This window comes from Salminus brasiliensis, chromosome 1 (assembly GCF_030463535.1).
Source record: "Salminus brasiliensis chromosome 1, fSalBra1.hap2, whole genome shotgun sequence".
Classification (NCBI taxonomy): domain Eukaryota; kingdom Metazoa; phylum Chordata; class Actinopteri; order Characiformes; family Bryconidae; genus Salminus; species Salminus brasiliensis.
This window is the reverse complement of record NC_132878.1, coordinates 88,837,989-88,855,557: the sequence shown is the minus strand read 5'-3', so window position 1 is coordinate 88,855,557 and position 17,569 is coordinate 88,837,989. Positions and strand designations below refer to the sequence as shown.

Here is a 17,569-nt window from a genome sequence, read left to right as displayed (position 1 = left end):
TGAACTGCTGCAGGCTGTATATACAGTACTGTGCTGTGCAGAGGTTTAAGGCATGTAACCACAGTTATTTACAACCATTAATCAAACAAATAAGAGTGTTTTTGCTTGTTTATACTCCAGATCTCATTAGAACAGATGCAGGTCAACATAAATACAGTAAACAGGAACATGAATTTCTCATTTTGAAGAAAGTAGGTGAGATAGTGACCTAGTCTGAAGAACAAAGCCTGGTTCCAGGTTTCTCCTGGACGCCCCCATCACAGCATGGATATGTTCAATTCCATCAGCAGCAGCAGCAGCTCACCTGATTTTCTGTCATTAAGCGCTGATTTACCAAACCTGGTGTTGGATGATGTCTATAAATAATACTAGACTTTCATGAGGAGAACCTTGGAGAGGGTTTGTCTTCAGTCTATTTGCCAAGTGAATAGTTTAACCCACTTAACGCAGAACACTTAGGTGTATTATTATTTCACACTTGGGTTAGAAGTCTGTAATAACACTTCTGGGCTGCGGACGGTCCCTAGGCTGTTTAAGGGGTTAAATTGGAAAACAAAACTAGTAATTCTAAAAAGGCCAAAAAATAAAAATAGACTTTACTGAACAGTCACAAACTAATGTATACAGAATATTAAAAAAATTAAAAAACACAGTGATGTAAAACCACTACTTTTTGTATGAATTTGTATTTATTCTAATATTACTGCTCTTTTAAACGTAAAAGAACTTTATTTCACAGGTGTCTAATGCTTTTGTACAGCACTGCATGCAAATTAGTAAAATTATTACAAATATGGAGTATATGGACTTTGTGTTGAGTTTTTTTTGTTATTTCGTGATATAGACTCTTAAACTGGCCTTCTCTAACAGAATCGATTCCCTTAAAAAAGGCTAGCATGGCTACCTGAAAGAAATCGTATGCCCTTCAAAGACTAAACTCTTGAGAAAGTTAGTGCCTTTGTGAGCAAGGCACTCCTTTAAGAATGCTTGGTATCGACCAGCGAGAGCAAACAGTGAAACTCGTGGCTTGCTCCATGTAAACACACGAAAGCGCCAACACACTCTCACACTCGTACGAGTCTGAACCGCAGCGGCGTTCAGAGTCCAGGTTTAACTCAGATGTCTTACTGCAGCTTTAGTCCTGAGAACAGAGTCTGTGTTGCTTGTGCTGCACCGACAGTGGATCTCTTAGGTGGAGGCAAAGGCCAGCCCTGACCCCTGACCATGGAGAGTCTTTAGCCTGGGAGAGTGAGAGGCTACTTGTGTGAGCTGACACAGCAAGGCGTTCAGAGGTGCAGTCACAGGATTGGAGGAGCAGCAATACACTGGTTACCACAGGCCACAGTCATATGGACATGTTTATTAGACGCCATTATCTGAGTAAGTAGGAAAAAGAACTGATACAGGGTGGCAGGGCTGCACAGTGTGGACTAAATATTAGTATTGCAGTTATATGTCGCTAAATATTGAGATTGGGAAATGCTTTGCAGTGTTTTTAAAACACATTAAACATGCAAATCAGTCCAACAGTTATCTGCAACTTAGTCAAGATGGATGGTTGATTCATTGCCATATAATGGCCAGTAGAATCAGTAGTAAAGGTCAATATTGTTTATATTGTTATATTTATATTTTAACAATAGAACTACTTCAATGGACAGTTCATAATAAACAGATCATAAAACCTGCGTCACACAGAAGGTTTTTATCACTATGGTATTTTTACATGTGACATTAGTAACAGCCAATCAGAACTGACATGTTAATGAGTTCATCAGGAGCCTATAAATGAATAAAGCTGAGTGTCTGTTTGGTTTTGTCATGGCGTGTACGGCCAGACCTGAAGGGATGAACACTCACAGAGATGGAATCAAAGCAAGATGGTTTATTAAACGTGATAAACACAACACTATAATTAACCAAACCAAGTGCAGCAACTAAGGGAAACAACCGTAAACTGAACCACAACGTGACAAACAAAATGGCAAACCAAAACAAACCTGGGACTGGGAGGAGGCAAGGAGCTGAGCGTGGAGAAAAGAACGTGAGGGGAGAACCAAGGAAGGGGCTAGAACTGAAAACCACAAGCCATGCTTGGGCAACGGGGAGTAAACAAACTAAGGGCAGAGCCACGCTCTGTCAACAAAAGAGGAGTAGCTGGGGAAACAGCTTCTAGACCAAAAGGCAAGGCCGACCTAACCTGACTTTGCAGCATGCTGCTTTGTACGTGGGTCGCCTTGGAACATAAGTCGGAAGCGAACGTACCTCGCTTGCCTCTAGAGTAGGTTGGAGAACTTCGCCTGAACGTGGACCACAACCTAGAGCCGACCTGAACACGCTGGTAACGTGCAGAATCTCAAAGCGCCCCAGAGATTCCAACGGAGTCAGTTCACAGCAGTGAACAAAGGGGATAACACTCCTTAAGTACTCCCAGTCCCAGGTGACACATGAACAAACAATGAGCAGTGAATCAAATGAACAAATGAACGGAAACGAACAGGAAGTCTTTATTTGGGCATGTGGGCCTGACAGGTTGCAAAAAATGGCCAAAAATCTCAGCAACAGAGCCATGAGTTTTACTAAAAGCAGCAGAAGTACTGTTTGATAAACAAAACAAAACAAAAATAAACAATAGAAAATAAAAGAAAATATACAATGTGTGGTAAACAATATCAGCATGTATTGTATTGTAGCTATTTATTATATTAATTAGAATATTATAAGAATTATTTCTGCCCACTGTTAACCACGGTGACAGTAAAAAAGTGTCTAGATAAACAGACATTATGCAAAAAGAAACTCAAGAGAGTCCTATTTTATTGGCAATACTTCTTTACAGGGACAAGACAACCTGTGTCTGTGCTTTTACACATCTATGTCAGCAAGGGTTGCAACTTAAAGCAGCTGAATGCATTCATTAGAAGGGGTGATCAGAATTAGCCTTTAGCTTAGCATACTGCTATGGCAATTTACATGCATCAAGACTTTCCTACGTGATCTTCATTTTTTAGAAAACACTGCAGATACACCACAACACCGTACGCACTTCACATACTGTAGCACGCACTGGTGTCAGTGGTTAACCATAGACACCAGACTCCCAACTCAATGCATTAATCAGAAGGGGTGTCCACAAACATTTGGACATGTTGGCTGGTGGTTCTTTGAGAATATATATTTTAATTGCTATTTTTTATGAAGTTGAATTGCATAACCGGGACCCTAATTTTCAGTATGTATGGGTTACATATATGTATAATAATTTGTGATACTGGACTTGTCACAGATATTGCCATAAGAATCCCATCCCATCAGTCCTGCACTGTTGAGAACAATGAATGAGCACATCATCCAGCTCCTGGCCTTTAGAAAACACTGGCGTTACACAACAACGCCGAACGCACTGTACATACTGTAGCACGTACAGGAGTCAGTGCTTAACCATAGGCACAGACTCCCAGCTCAGCTCTCTCCCACTGCAATGGCAGAAGAGGCTCTCTTTGGCAGCACATTGTCCTCTCCGCAGTTGCTAGAGCTCTGGCCTGCTGCGATCCCCAGATTCGCAGATGCTGTAAGAAATGACTAAATGAATATCTTATTAAAAAGCATGTCAGGCTAGCAGAGCTGTCTGAAGCTGTGGAGATGGAACAGCCTCTGACTGCTGCCGGAGTGACTGACTCACTGGGGGGGTTGGCGGAGCTTGTGTCTCTCTGTGCTACAGACACATATTAGACTCGCTGTTTTGCTTGTGAGGCTGCTCTCACTGCAGCGCGAGAAAAGGCCTTTTTATATCAGACACTTTGTTTTAAAATTGCCATTGAATGAACTGAGTTCAGTAAAAGTATAGATGCTTTCCCTGATCGTTACTTTTCTTTCAGCGTGTCGTCTCTGCTGTCTCTCTCAGTTTGGGAATGTCTGTCTGGTCTTGTGATTCATAGTCTGATGCTTTTTCATACAGTTTATGTTCTCTGCACAGTTAATTAACACCCACACAAACACAAACCCAAAAACCAAGCTTTAGCTTTAGCTCACTAAAACCAAGCTTTAGCTTTAGCTCACTAAAAACCAAGCTTTAGCTTTAGCTCACTAAAAACCAAGATTTAGCTTTAGCTCACTAAAAACCAAGCTTTAGCTTTAGCTCACTAAAAACCAAGATTTAGCTTTAGCTCACTAAAAACCAAGATTTAGCTTTAGCTCACTAAAAACCAAGCTTTAGTTTTAGCTCACTAAAAACCAAGATTTAGCTTTAGCTCACTAAAAACCAAGCTTTAGTTTTAGCTCACTAAAAACCAAGCTTTAGTTTTAGCTCACTAAAAACCAAGATTTAGCTTTAGCTCACTAAAAACCAAGATTTAGCTTTAGCTCACTAAAAACCAAGATTTAGCTTTAGCTCACTAAAAACCAAGATTTAGCTTTAGCTCACTAAAAACCAAGCTTTAGCTTTAGCTCACTAAAAACCAAGATTTAGCTTTAGCTCACTAAAAACCAAGCTTTAGCTTTAGCTCACTAAAAACCAAGATTTAGCTTTAGCTCACTAAAAACCAAGATTTAGCTTTAGCTCACTAAAAACCAAGCTTTAGTTTTAGCTCACTAAAAACCAAGATTTAGCTTTAGCTCACTAAAAACCAAGCTTTAGTTTTAGCTCACTAAAAACCAAGCTTTAGTTTTAGCTCACTAAAAACCAAGCTTTAGTTTTAGCTCACTAAAAACCAAGATTTAGCTTTAGCTCACTAAAAACCAAGATTTAGCTTTAGCTCACTAAAAACCAAGATTTAGCTTTAGCTCACTAAAAACCAAGCTTTAGTTTTAGCTCACTAAAAACCAAGCTTTAGTTTTAGCTCACTAAAAACCAAGCTTTAGTTTTAGCTCACTAAAAACCAAGATTTAGCTTTAGCTCACTAAAAACCAAGATTTAGCTTTAGCTCACTAAAAACCAAGATTTAGCTTTAGCTCACTAAAAACCAAGATTTAGCTTTAGCTCACTAAAAACCAAGATTTAGCTTTAGCTCACTAAAAACCAAGCTTTAGTTTAAGCTCACTAAAAACCAAGATTTAGCTTTAGCTTTAGCTCACTAAAACCAAGCTTTAGCTTTAGCTCACTAAAAACCAAGCTTTAGTTTTAGCTCACTAAAAACCAAGCTTTAGCTTTAGCTCACTAAAAACCAAGCTTTAGTTTTAGCTCACTAAAAACAAGCTTTAGCTTTAGCTCACTAAAAACCAAGATTTAGCTTTAGCTTTAGCTCACTAAAAACCAAGCTTTAGCTTTAGCTCACTAAAACCAAGCTTTAGCTTTAGCTCACTAAAAACCAAGCTTTAGTTTTAGCTCACTAAAAACCAAGCTTTAGCTTTAGCTCACTAAAAAACAAGCTTTAGCTTTAGCTCACTAAAAACCAAGCTTTAGCTTTAGCTCACTAAAAACCAAGCTTTAGCTTTAGCTCACTAAAAACCAAGCTTTAGCTTTAGCTCACTAAAACCAAGCTTTAGCTTTAGCTCACTAAAAAACAAGCTTTAGCTTTAGCTCACTAAAACCAAGCTTTAGCTTTAGCTCACTGAAACCAAGCTTTAGCTTTAGCTCACTAAAAACCAAGATTTAGCTTTAGCTCACTAAAAAACCAAGCTTTAGCTTTAGCTCACTAAAACCAAGCTTTAGCTTTAGCTCACTGAAACCAAGCTTTAGCTTTAGCTCACTAAAACCAAGCTTTAGCTTTAGCTCACTAAAAAACAAGCTTTAGCTTTAGCTCACTAAAACCAAGCTTTAGCTTTAGCTCACTGAAACCAAGCTTTAGCTTTAGCTCACTAAAACCAAGCTTTAGCTTTAGCTCACTAAAAACCAAGCTTTAGCTTGAGCTCACTAAAACCAAGCTTTAGCTTTAGCTCACTAAAACCAAGCTTTAGCTTTAGCTCACTAAAAAACAAGATTTAGCTTTAGCTCACTAAAAACCAAGCTTTAGCTTTAGCTCACTAAAACCAAGCTTTAGCTTTAGCTCACTAAAAAACAAGATTTAGCTTTAGCTCACTAAAAACCAAGCTTTAGCTTTAGCTCACTAAAACCAAGCTTTAGCTTTAGCTCACTAAAACCAAGATTTAGCTTTAGCTCACTAAAAACCAAGCTTTAGCTTTAGCTCACTAAAACAAGCTTTAGCTTTAGCTCACTAAAAACCAAGATTTAGCTTTAGCTCACTAAAAACAAGCTTTAGCTTTAGCTCACTAAAAAACAAGCTTTAGCTTTAGCTCACTAAAAACCAAGCTTTAGCTTTAGCTCACTAAAACCAAGCTTTAGCTTTAGCTCACTAAAAAACAAGCTTTAGCTTTAGCTCACTAAAACCAAGCTTTAGCTTTAGCTCACTAAAAACCAAGCTTTAGCTTTAGCTCACTAAAAACCAAGCTTTAGCTTTAGCTCACTAAAACCAAGCTTTAGCTTTAGCTCACTAAAACCAAGCTTTAGCTTTAGCTCACTAAAAACCAAGCTTTAGCTTTAGCTCACTGAAAAACAAGCTTTAGCTTTAGCTCACTAAAACCAAGCTTTAGCTTTAGCTCACTAAAAACCAAGATTTAGCTTTAGCTCACTGAAAAACAAGCTTTAGCTTTAGCTCACTAAAAACCAAGATTTAGCTTTAGCTCACTAAAAACCAAGCTTTAGCTTTAGCTCACTAAAACCAAGCTTTAGCTTTAGCTCACTAAAACCAAGCTTTAGCTTTAGCTCACTAAAAACCAAGATTTAGCTTTAGCTCACTAAAAACCAAGCTTTAGCTTTAGCTCACTAAAAACAAGCTTTAGCTTTAGCTCACTAAAAACAAGCTTTAGCTTTAAAAACCAAGCTTTAGCTTTAGCTCACTAAAAACCAAGCTTTAGCTTTAGCTCACTAAAAACCAAGATTTAGCTTTAGCTCACTAAAAACCAAGCTTTAGCTTTAGCTCACTAAAACCAAGCTTTAGCTTTAGCTCACTAAGAACCAAGCTTTAGCTTTAGCTCACTAAAAACCAAGCTTTAGCTTTAGCTCACTAAAAACAAGCTTTAGCTTTAGCTCACTAAAAACCAAGCTTTAGCTTTAGCTCACTAAAACCAAGCTTTAGCTTTAGCTCACTAAGAACCAAGCTTTAGCTTTAGCTCACTAAAAACCAAGATTTAGCTTTAGCTCACTAAAACCAAGCTTTAGCTTTAGCTCACTAAGAACCAAGCTTTAGCTTTAGCTCACTAAAAACCAAGATTTAGCTTTAGCTCACTAAAAACAAGCTTTAGTTTTAGCTCACTAAAACCAAGCTTTAGCTTTAGCTCACTAAAAACCAAGCTTTAGCTTTAGCTCACTAAAAACCAAGATTTAGCTTTAGCTCACTAAAAACCAAGCTTTAGCTTTAGCTCACTAAAAACCAAGCTTTAGCTTTAGCTCACTAAAAACTAAGCTTTAGCTTTAGCTCACTAAAAACCAAGCTTTAGCTTTAGCTCACTAAAAACAAGCTTTAGCTTTAAAAACCAAGCTTTAGCTTTAGCTCACTAAAAACCAAGCTTTAGCTTTAGCTCACTAAAAACAAGCTTTAGCTTTAGCTCACTAAAAACCAAGCTTTAGCTTTAGCTCACTAAAAACCAAGATTTAGCTTTAGCTCACTAAAAACCAAGCTTTAGCTTTAGCTCACTAAAAACAAGCTTTAGTTTTAGCTCACTAAAACCAAGCTTTAGCTTTAGCTCACTAAAAACCAAGATTTAGCTTTAGCTCACTAAAAACCAAGATTTAGCTTTAGCTCACTAAAAACCAAGCTTTAGCTTTAGCTCACTAAAAACAAGCTTTAGCTTTAGCTCACTAAAAACCAAGCTTTAGCTTTAGCTCACTAAAAACTAAGCTTTAGCTTTAGCTCACTAAAAACCAAGCTTTAGCTTTAGCTCACTAAAAACAAGCTTTAGCTTTAAAAACCAAGCTTTAGCTTTAGCTCACTAAAAACAAGCTTTAGCTTTAGCTCACTAAAAACCAAGCTTTAGCTTTAGCTCACTAAAAACCAAGATTTAGCTTTAGCTCACTAAAAACCAAGCTTTAGCTTTAGCTCACTAAAAACCAAGCTTTAGCTTTAGCTCACTAAAAACAAGCTTTAGCTTTAGCTCACTAAAACCAAGCTTTAGCTTTAGCTCACTAAGAACCAAGCTTTAGCTTTAGCTCACTAAAAACCAAGCTTTAGCTTTAGCTCACTAAAAACCAAGCTTTAGTTTTAGCTCACTAAAACCAAGCTTTAGCTTTAGCTCACTAAGAACCAAGATTTAGCTTTAGCTCACTAAAAACCAAGCTTTAGCTTTAGCTCACTAAAACCAAGCTTTAGCTTTAGCTCACTAAAACCAAGCTTTAGCTTTAGCTCACTAAAAACCAAGCTTTAGCTTTAGCTCACTAAAAACCAAGCTTTAGTTTTAGCTCACTAAAAACCAAGCTTTAGCTTTAGCTCACTAAAAACCAAGCTTTAGCTTTAGCTCACTGAAAACAAGATTTAGCTTTAGCTCACTAAAAACCAAGCTTTAGCTTTAGCTCACTAAAAACCAAGCTTTAGCTTTAGCTCACTGAAAACCAAGCTTTAGCTTTAGCTCACTAAAAACCAAGCTTTAGCTTTAGCTCACTGAAAAACAAGCTTTAGCTTTAGCTCACTAAAACCAAGCTTTAGCTTTAGCTCACTAAAAACCAAGCTTTAGCTTTAGCTCACTAAAAACCAAGCTTTAGCTTTAGCTCACTGAAAACCAAGCTTTAGCTTTAGCTCACTAAAAACCAAGCTTTAGCTTTAGCTCACTGAAAACCAAGCTTTAGCTTTAGCTCACTAAAAACCAAGCTTTAGCTTTAGCTCACTGAAACCAAGCTTTAGCTTTAGCTCACTGAAAACCAAGCTTTAGCTTTAGCTCACTAAAAAACAAGCTTTAGCTTTAGCTCACTAAAAACAAGCTTTAGCTTTAGCTCACTAAAACCAAGCTTTAGCTTTAGCTCACTAAAAACCAAGCTTTAGTTTTAGCTCACTAAAAACCAAGCTTTAGTTTTAGCTCACTAAAAACCAAGCTTTAGCTTTAGCTCACTAAAAACCAAGCTTTAGCTTTAGCTCACTGAAAACAAGATTTAGCTTTAGCTCACTGAAAACAAGATTTAGCTTTAGCTCACTAAAAACCAAGCTTTAGCTTTAGCTCACTAAAAACCAAGCTTTAGCTTTAGCTCACTGAAAACCAAGCTTTAGCTTTAGCTCACTAAAAACCAAGCTTTAGCTTTAGCTCACTGAAAAACAAGCTTTAGCTTTAGCTCACTAAAACCAAGATTTAGCTTTAGCTCACTAAAAACCAAGCTTTAGCTTTAGCTCACTAAAAAACAAGCTTTAGCTTTAGCTCACTAAAACCAAGCTTTAGCTTTAGCTCACTAAAAACCAAGCTTTAGTTTTAGCTCACTAAAAACCAAGCTTTAGCTTTAGCTCACTAAAAACCAAGCTTTAGCTTTAGCTCACTAAAACCAAGCTTTAGCTTTAGCTCACTAAAAACCAAGCTTTAGTTTTAGCTCACTAAAAACCAAGCTTTAGTTTTAGCTCACTAAAAACCAAGCTTTAGCTTTAGCTCACTAAAAACCAAGCTTTAGCTTTAGCTCACTGAAAACCAAGCTTTAGCTTTAGCTCACTAAAACCAAGCTTTAGCTTTAGCTCACTAAAAACCAAGCTTTAGCTTTAGCTCACTAAAAACCAAGCTTTAGCTTTAGCTCACTAAAAACCAAGCTTTAGCTTTAGCTCACTGAAAACAAGCTTTAGCTTTAGCTCACTAAAAACCAAGCTTTAGCTTTAGCTCACTAAAAACTAAGCTTTAGCTTTAGCTCACTAAAAACCAAGCTTTAGCTTTAGCTCACTAAAAACCAAGCTTTAGCTTTAGCTCACTGAAAACAAGCTTTAGCTTTAGCTCACTAAAAACCAAGCTTTAGCTTTAGCTCACTGAAAACCAAGCTTTAGCTTTAGCTCACTAAGAACCAAGCTTTAGCTTTAGCTCACTAAAAACAAGCTTTAGCTTTAGCTCACTAAAAACCAAGCTTTAGCTTTAGCTCACTGAAAACAAGCTTTAGCTTTAGCTCACTAAAAACCAAGCTTTAGCTTTAGCTCACTGAAAACCAAGCTTTAGCTTTAGCTCACTAAAAACAAGCTTTAGCTTTAAAAACCAAGCTTTAGCTTTAGCTCACTAAAAACCAAGCTTTAGCTTTAGCTCACTAAAAACCAAGATTTAGCTTTAGCTCACTAAAAACCAAGCTTTAGCTTTAGCTCACTAAAACCAAGCTTTAGCTTTAGCTCACTAAGAACCAAGCTTTTGCTTTAGCTCACTAAAAACCAAGATTTAGCTTTAGCTCACTAAAACCAAGCTTTAGCTTTAGCTCACTAAGAACCAAGCTTTAGCTTTAGCTCACTAAAAACCAAGATTTAGCTTTAGCTCACTAAAACCAAGCTTTAGCTTTAGCTCACTAAGAACCAAGCTTTAGCTTTAGCTCACTAAAAACCAAGATTTAGCTTTAGCTCACTAAAAACAAGCTTTAGTTTTAGCTCACTAAAACCAAGCTTTAGCTTTAGCTCACTAAAAACCAAGCTTTAGCTTTAGCTCACTAAAAACCAAGATTTAGCTTTAGCTCACTAAAAACCAAGCTTTAGCTTTAGCTCACTAAAAACCAAGCTTTAGCTTTAGCTCACTAAAAACTAAGCTTTAGCTTTAGCTCACTAAAAACCAAGCTTTAGCTTTAGCTCACTAAAAACAAGCTTTAGCTTTAAAAACCAAGCTTTAGCTTTAGCTCACTAAAAACCAAGCTTTAGCTTTAGCTCACTAAAAACAAGCTTTAGCTTTAGCTCACTAAAAACCAAGCTTTAGCTTTAGCTCACTAAAAACCAAGATTTAGCTTTAGCTCACTAAAAACCAAGCTTTAGCTTTAGCTCACTAAAAACCAAGCTTTAGCTTTAGCTCACTAAAACCAAGCTTTAGCTTTAGCTCACTAAAACCAAGCTTTAGCTTTAGCTCACTAAGAACCAAGCTTTAGCTTTAGCTCACTAAAAACCAAGCTTTAGCTTTAGCTCACTAAAAACCAAGCTTTAGTTTTAGCTCACTAAAACCAAGCTTTAGCTTTAGCTCACTAAGAACCAAGCTTTAGCTTTAGCTCACTAAAAACCAAGATTTAGCTTTAGCTCACTAAAACCAAGCTTTAGTTTTAGCTCACTAAGAACCAAGCTTTAGCTTTAGCTCACTAAAAACCAAGATTTAGCTTTAGCTCACTAAAAACAAGCTTTAGTTTTAGCTCACTAAAACCAAGCTTTAGCTTTAGCTCACTAAAAACCAAGCTTTAGCTTTAGCTCACTAAAAACTAAGCTTTAGCTTTAGCTCACTAAAAACCAAGCTTTAGCTTTAGCTCACTAAAAACAAGCTTTAGCTTTAAAAACCAAGCTTTAGCTTTAGCTCACTAAAAACAAGCTTTAGCTTTAGCTCACTAAAAACCAAGCTTTAGCTTTAGCTCACTAAAAACCAAGATTTAGCTTTAGCTCACTAAAAACCAAGCTTTAGCTTTAGCTCACTAAAAACCAAGCTTTAGCTTTAGCTCACTAAAAACAAGCTTTAGCTTTAGCTCACTAAAACCAAGCTTTAGCTTTAGCTCACTAAGAACCAAGCTTTAGCTTTAGCTCACTAAAAACCAAGCTTTAGCTTTAGCTCACTAAAAACCAAGCTTTAGTTTTAGCTCACTAAAACCAAGCTTTAGCTTTAGCTCACTAAGAACCAAGATTTAGCTTTAGCTCACTAAAAACCAAGCTTTAGCTTTAGCTCACTAAAACCAAGCTTTAGCTTTAGCTCACTAAAACCAAGCTTTAGCTTTAGCTCACTAAAAACCAAGCTTTAGCTTTAGCTCACTAAAAACCAAGCTTTAGTTTTAGCTCACTAAAAACCAAGCTTTAGTTTTAGCTCACTAAAAACCAAGCTTTAGCTTTAGCTCACTAAAAACCAAGCTTTAGCTTTAGCTCACTGAAAACAAGATTTAGCTTTAGCTCACTAAAAACCAAGCTTTAGCTTTAGCTCACTAAAAACCAAGCTTTAGCTTTAGCTCACTGAAAACCAAGCTTTAGCTTTAGCTCACTAAAAACCAAGCTTTAGCTTTAGCTCACTGAAAAACAAGCTTTAGCTTTAGCTCACTAAAACCAAGCTTTAGCTTTAGCTCACTAAAAACCAAGCTTTAGCTTTAGCTCACTAAAAACCAAGCTTTAGCTTTAGCTCACTGAAAACCAAGCTTTAGCTTTAGCTCACTAAAAACCAAGCTTTAGCTTTAGCTCACTGAAAACCAAGCTTTAGCTTTAGCTCACTAAAAACCAAGCTTTAGCTTTAGCTCACTGAAACCAAGCTTTAGCTTTAGCTCACTGAAAACCAAGCTTTAGCTTTAGCTCACTAAAAAACAAGCTTTAGCTTTAGCTCACTAAAAACAAGCTTTAGCTTTAGCTCACTAAAACCAAGCTTTAGCTCACTAAAAACCAAGCTTTAGTTTTAGCTCACTAAAAACCAAGCTTTAGTTTTAGCTCACTAAAAACCAAGCTTTAGCTTTAGCTCACTAAAAACCAAGCTTTAGCTTTAGCTCACTGAAAACAAGATTTAGCTTTAGCTCACTGAAAACAAGATTTAGCTTTAGCTCACTAAAAACCAAGCTTTAGCTTTAGCTCACTAAAAACCAAGCTTTAGCTTTAGCTCACTGAAAACCAAGCTTTAGCTTTAGCTCACTAAAAACCAAGCTTTAGCTTTAGCTCACTGAAAAACAAGCTTTAGCTTTAGCTCACTAAAACCAAGATTTAGCTTTAGCTCACTAAAAACCAAGCTTTAGCTTTAGCTCACTAAAAAACAAGCTTTAGCTTTAGCTCACTAAAACCAAGCTTTAGCTTTAGCTCACTAAAAACCAAGCTTTAGTTTTAGCTCACTAAAAACCAAGCTTTAGCTTTAGCTCACTAAAAACCAAGCTTTAGCTTTAGCTCACTAAAACCAAGCTTTAGCTTTAGCTCACTAAAAACCAAGCTTTAGTTTTAGCTCACTAAAAACCAAGCTTTAGTTTTAGCTCACTAAAAACCAAGCTTTAGCTTTAGCTCACTAAAAACCAAGCTTTAGCTTTAGCTCACTGAAAACCAAGCTTTAGCTTTAGCTCACTAAAACCAAGCTTTAGCTTTAGCTCACTAAAAACCAAGCTTTAGCTTTAGCTCACTAAAAACCAAGCTTTAGCTTTAGCTCACTAAAAACCAAGATTTAGCTTTAGCTCACTAAAAACCAAGCTTTAGCTTTAGCTCACTAAAAACCAAGCTTTAGCTTTAGCTCACTAAAACCAAGCTTTAGCTTTAGCTCACTAAAACCAAGCTTTAGCTTTAGCTCACTAAGAACCAAGCTTTAGCTTTAGCTCACTAAAAACCAAGCTTTAGCTTTAGCTCACTAAAAACCAAGCTTTAGTTTTAGCTCACTAAAACCAAGCTTTAGCTTTAGCTCACTAAGAACCAAGCTTTAGCTTTAGCTCACTAAAAACCAAGATTTAGCTTTAGCTCACTAAAACCAAGCTTTAGTTTTAGCTCACTAAGAACCAAGCTTTAGCTTTAGCTCACTAAAAACCAAGCTTTAGCTTTAGCTCACTAAAACCAAGCTTTAGCTTTAGCTCACTAAAACCAAGCTTTAGCTTTAGCTCACTAAGAACCAAGCTTTAGCTTTAGCTCACTAAAAACCAAGCTTTAGCTTTAGCTCACTAAAAACCAAGCTTTAGTTTTAGCTCACTAAAACCAAGCTTTAGCTTTAGCTCACTAAGAACCAAGCTTTAGCTTTAGCTCACTAAAAACCAAGATTTAGCTTTAGCTCACTAAAACCAAGCTTTAGTTTTAGCTCACTAAGAACCAAGCTTTAGCTTTAGCTCACTAAAAACCAAGATTTAGCTTTAGCTCACTAAAAACAAGCTTTAGTTTTAGCTCACTAAAACCAAGCTTTAGCTTTAGCTCACTAAAAACCAAGATTTAGCTTTAGCTCACTAAAAACCAAGCTTTAGCTTTAGCTCACTAAAAACCAAGCTTTAGTTTTAGCTCACTAAAACCAAGCTTTAGCTTTAGCTCACTAAGAACCAAGATTTAGCTTTAGCTCACTAAAAACCAAGCTTTAGCTTTAGCTCACTAAAACCAAGCTTTAGCTTTAGCTCACTAAAACCAAGCTTTAGCTTTAGCTCACTAAAAACCAAGCTTTAGCTTTAGCTCACTAAAAACCAAGCTTTAGTTTTAGCTCACTAAAAACCAAGCTTTAGTTTTAGCTCACTAAAAACCAAGCTTTAGCTTTAGCTCACTAAAAACCAAGCTTTAGCTTTAGCTCACTGAAAACAAGATTTAGCTTTAGCTCACTAAAAACCAAGCTTTAGCTTTAGCTCACTAAAAACCAAGCTTTAGCTTTAGCTCACTGAAAACCAAGCTTTAGCTTTAGCTCACTAAAAACCAAGCTTTAGCTTTAGCTCACTGAAAAACAAGCTTTAGCTTTAGCTCACTAAAACCAAGCTTTAGCTTTAGCTCACTAAAAACCAAGCTTTAGCTTTAGCTCACTAAAAACCAAGCTTTAGCTTTAGCTCACTGAAAACCAAGCTTTAGCTTTAGCTCACTAAAAACCAAGCTTTAGCTTTAGCTCACTGAAAACCAAGCTTTAGCTTTAGCTCACTAAAAACCAAGCTTTAGCTTTAGCTCACTGAAACCAAGCTTTAGCTTTAGCTCACTGAAAACCAAGCTTTAGCTTTAGCTCACTAAAAAACAAGCTTTAGCTTTAGCTCACTAAAAACAAGCTTTAGCTTTAGCTCACTAAAACCAAGCTTTAGCTCACTAAAAACCAAGCTTTAGTTTTAGCTCACTAAAAACCAAGCTTTAGTTTTAGCTCACTAAAAACCAAGCTTTAGCTTTAGCTCACTAAAAACCAAGCTTTAGCTTTAGCTCACTGAAAACAAGATTTAGCTTTAGCTCACTGAAAACAAGATTTAGCTTTAGCTCACTAAAAACCAAGCTTTAGCTTTAGCTCACTAAAAACCAAGCTTTAGCTTTAGCTCACTGAAAACCAAGCTTTAGCTTTAGCTCACTAAAAACCAAGCTTTAGCTTTAGCTCACTGAAAAACAAGCTTTAGCTTTAGCTCACTAAAACCAAGATTTAGCTTTAGCTCACTAAAAACCAAGCTTTAGCTTTAGCTCACTAAAAAACAAGCTTTAGCTTTAGCTCACTAAAACCAAGCTTTAGCTTTAGCTCACTAAAAACCAAGCTTTAGTTTTAGCTCACTAAAAACCAAGCTTTAGCTTTAGCTCACTAAAAACCAAGCTTTAGCTTTAGCTCACTAAAACCAAGCTTTAGCTTTAGCTCACTAAAAACCAAGCTTTAGTTTTAGCTCACTAAAAACCAAGCTTTAGTTTTAGCTCACTAAAAACCAAGCTTTAGCTTTAGCTCACTAAAAACCAAGCTTTAGCTTTAGCTCACTGAAAACCAAGCTTTAGCTTTAGCTCACTAAAACCAAGCTTTAGCTTTAGCTCACTAAAAACCAAGCTTTAGCTTTAGCTCACTAAAAACCAAGCTTTAGCTTTAGCTCACTAAAAACCAAGATTTAGCTTTAGCTCACTAAAAACCAAGCTTTAGCTTTAGCTCACTAAAAACCAAGCTTTAGCTTTAGCTCACTAAAACCAAGCTTTAGCTTTAGCTCACTAAAACCAAGCTTTAGCTTTAGCTCACTAAGAACCAAGCTTTAGCTTTAGCTCACTAAAAACCAAGCTTTAGCTTTAGCTCACTAAAAACCAAGCTTTAGTTTTAGCTCACTAAAACCAAGCTTTAGCTTTAGCTCACTAAGAACCAAGCTTTAGCTTTAGCTCACTAAAAACCAAGATTTAGCTTTAGCTCACTAAAACCAAGCTTTAGTTTTAGCTCACTAAGAACCAAGCTTTAGCTTTAGCTCACTAAAAACCAAGATTTAGCTTTAGCTCACTAAAAACAAGCTTTAGTTTTAGCTCACTAAAACCAAGCTTTAGCTTTAGCTCACTAAAAACCAAGATTTAGCTTTAGCTCACTAAAAACCAAGATTTAGCTTTAGCTCACTAAAAACCAAGCTTTAGCTTTAGCTCACTAAAAACAAGCTTTAGCTTTAGCTCACTAAAAACCAAGCTTTAGCTTTAGCTCACTAAAAACTAAGCTTTAGCTTTAGCTCACTAAAAACCAAGCTTTAGCTTTAGCTCACTAAAAACAAGCTTTAGCTTTAAAAACCAAGCTTTAGCTTTAGCTCACTAAAAACAAGCTTTAGCTTTAGCTCACTAAAAACCAAGCTTTAGCTTTAGCTCACTAAAAACCAAGATTTAGCTTTAGCTCACTAAAAACCAAGCTTTAGCTTTAGCTCACTAAAAACCAAGCTTTAGCTTTAGCTCACTAAAAACAAGCTTTAGCTTTAGCTCACTAAAACCAAGCTTTAGCTTTAGCTCACTAAGAACCAAGCTTTAGCTTTAGCTCACTAAAAACCAAGCTTTAGCTTTAGCTCACTAAAAACCAAGCTTTAGTTTTAGCTCACTAAAACCAAGCTTTAGCTTTAGCTCACTAAGAACCAAGATTTAGCTTTAGCTCACTAAAAACCAAGCTTTAGCTTTAGCTCACTAAAACCAAGCTTTAGCTTTAGCTCACTAAAACCAAGCTTTAGCTTTAGCTCACTAAAAACCAAGCTTTAGCTTTAGCTCACTAAAAACCAAGCTTTAGTTTTAGCTCACTAAAAACCAAGCTTTAGTTTTAGCTCACTAAAAACCAAGCTTTAGCTTTAGCTCACTAAAAACCAAGCTTTAGCTTTAGCTCACTGAAAACAAGATTTAGCTTTAGCTCACTAAAAACCAAGCTTTAGCTTTAGCTCACTAAAAACCAAGCTTTAGCTTTAGCTCACTGAAAACCAAGCTTTAGCTTTAGCTCACTAAAAACCAAGCTTTAGCTTTAGCTCACTGAAAAACAAGCTTTAGCTTTAGCTCACTAAAACCAAGCTTTAGCTTTAGCTCACTAAAAACCAAGCTTTAGCTTTAGCTCACTAAAAACCAAGCTTTAGCTTTAGCTCACTGAAAACCAAGCTTTAGCTTTAGCTCACTAAAAACCAAGCTTTAGCTTTAGCTCACTGAAAACCAAGCTTTAGCTTTAGCTCACTAAAAACCAAGCTTTAGCTTTAGCTCACTGAAACCAAGCTTTAGCTTTAGCTCACTGAAAACCAAGCTTTAGCTTTAGCTCACTAAAAAACAAGCTTTAGCTTTAGCTCACTAAAAACAAGCTTTAGCTTTAGCTCACTAAAACCAAGCTTTAGCTCACTAAAAACCAAGCTTTAGTTTTAGCTCACTAAAAACCAAGCTTTAGTTTTAGCTCACTAAAAACCAAGCTTTAGCTTTAGCTCACTAAAAACCAAGCTTTAGCTTTAGCTCACTGAAAACAAGATTTAGCTTTAGCTCACTGAAAACAAGATTTAGCTTTAGCTCACTAAAAACCAAGCTTTAGCTTTAGCTCACTAAAAACCAAGCTTTAGCTTTAGCTCACTGAAAACCAAGCTTTAGCTTTAGCTCACTAAAAACCAAGCTTTAGC

General features: G+C 36.5%; 1 protein-coding gene across 4 annotated transcripts in view; it reads left to right on the top strand.

Moving 5' to 3' along the window:
• oxr1a (oxidation resistance 1a) overlaps positions 1-17,569 on the top strand; it is a 278,911-nt gene that overhangs the window by 185,086 nt on the left and 76,256 nt on the right. Inside the window, exon 1 of one of the 4 annotated variants that reach the window (XM_072692290.1) lies at positions 1,112-1,380. The exons of the other annotated variants lie outside the window; for them this stretch is intronic. Within the exon in view, the coding sequence (XP_072548391.1) occupies positions 1,350-1,380 (31 nt within the window). The 5' untranslated portion in view covers positions 1,112-1,349. Of the gene's footprint in view, positions 1-1,111; positions 1,381-17,569 lie in introns of those variants that run through there. 4 annotated transcript variants of the gene reach the window in all.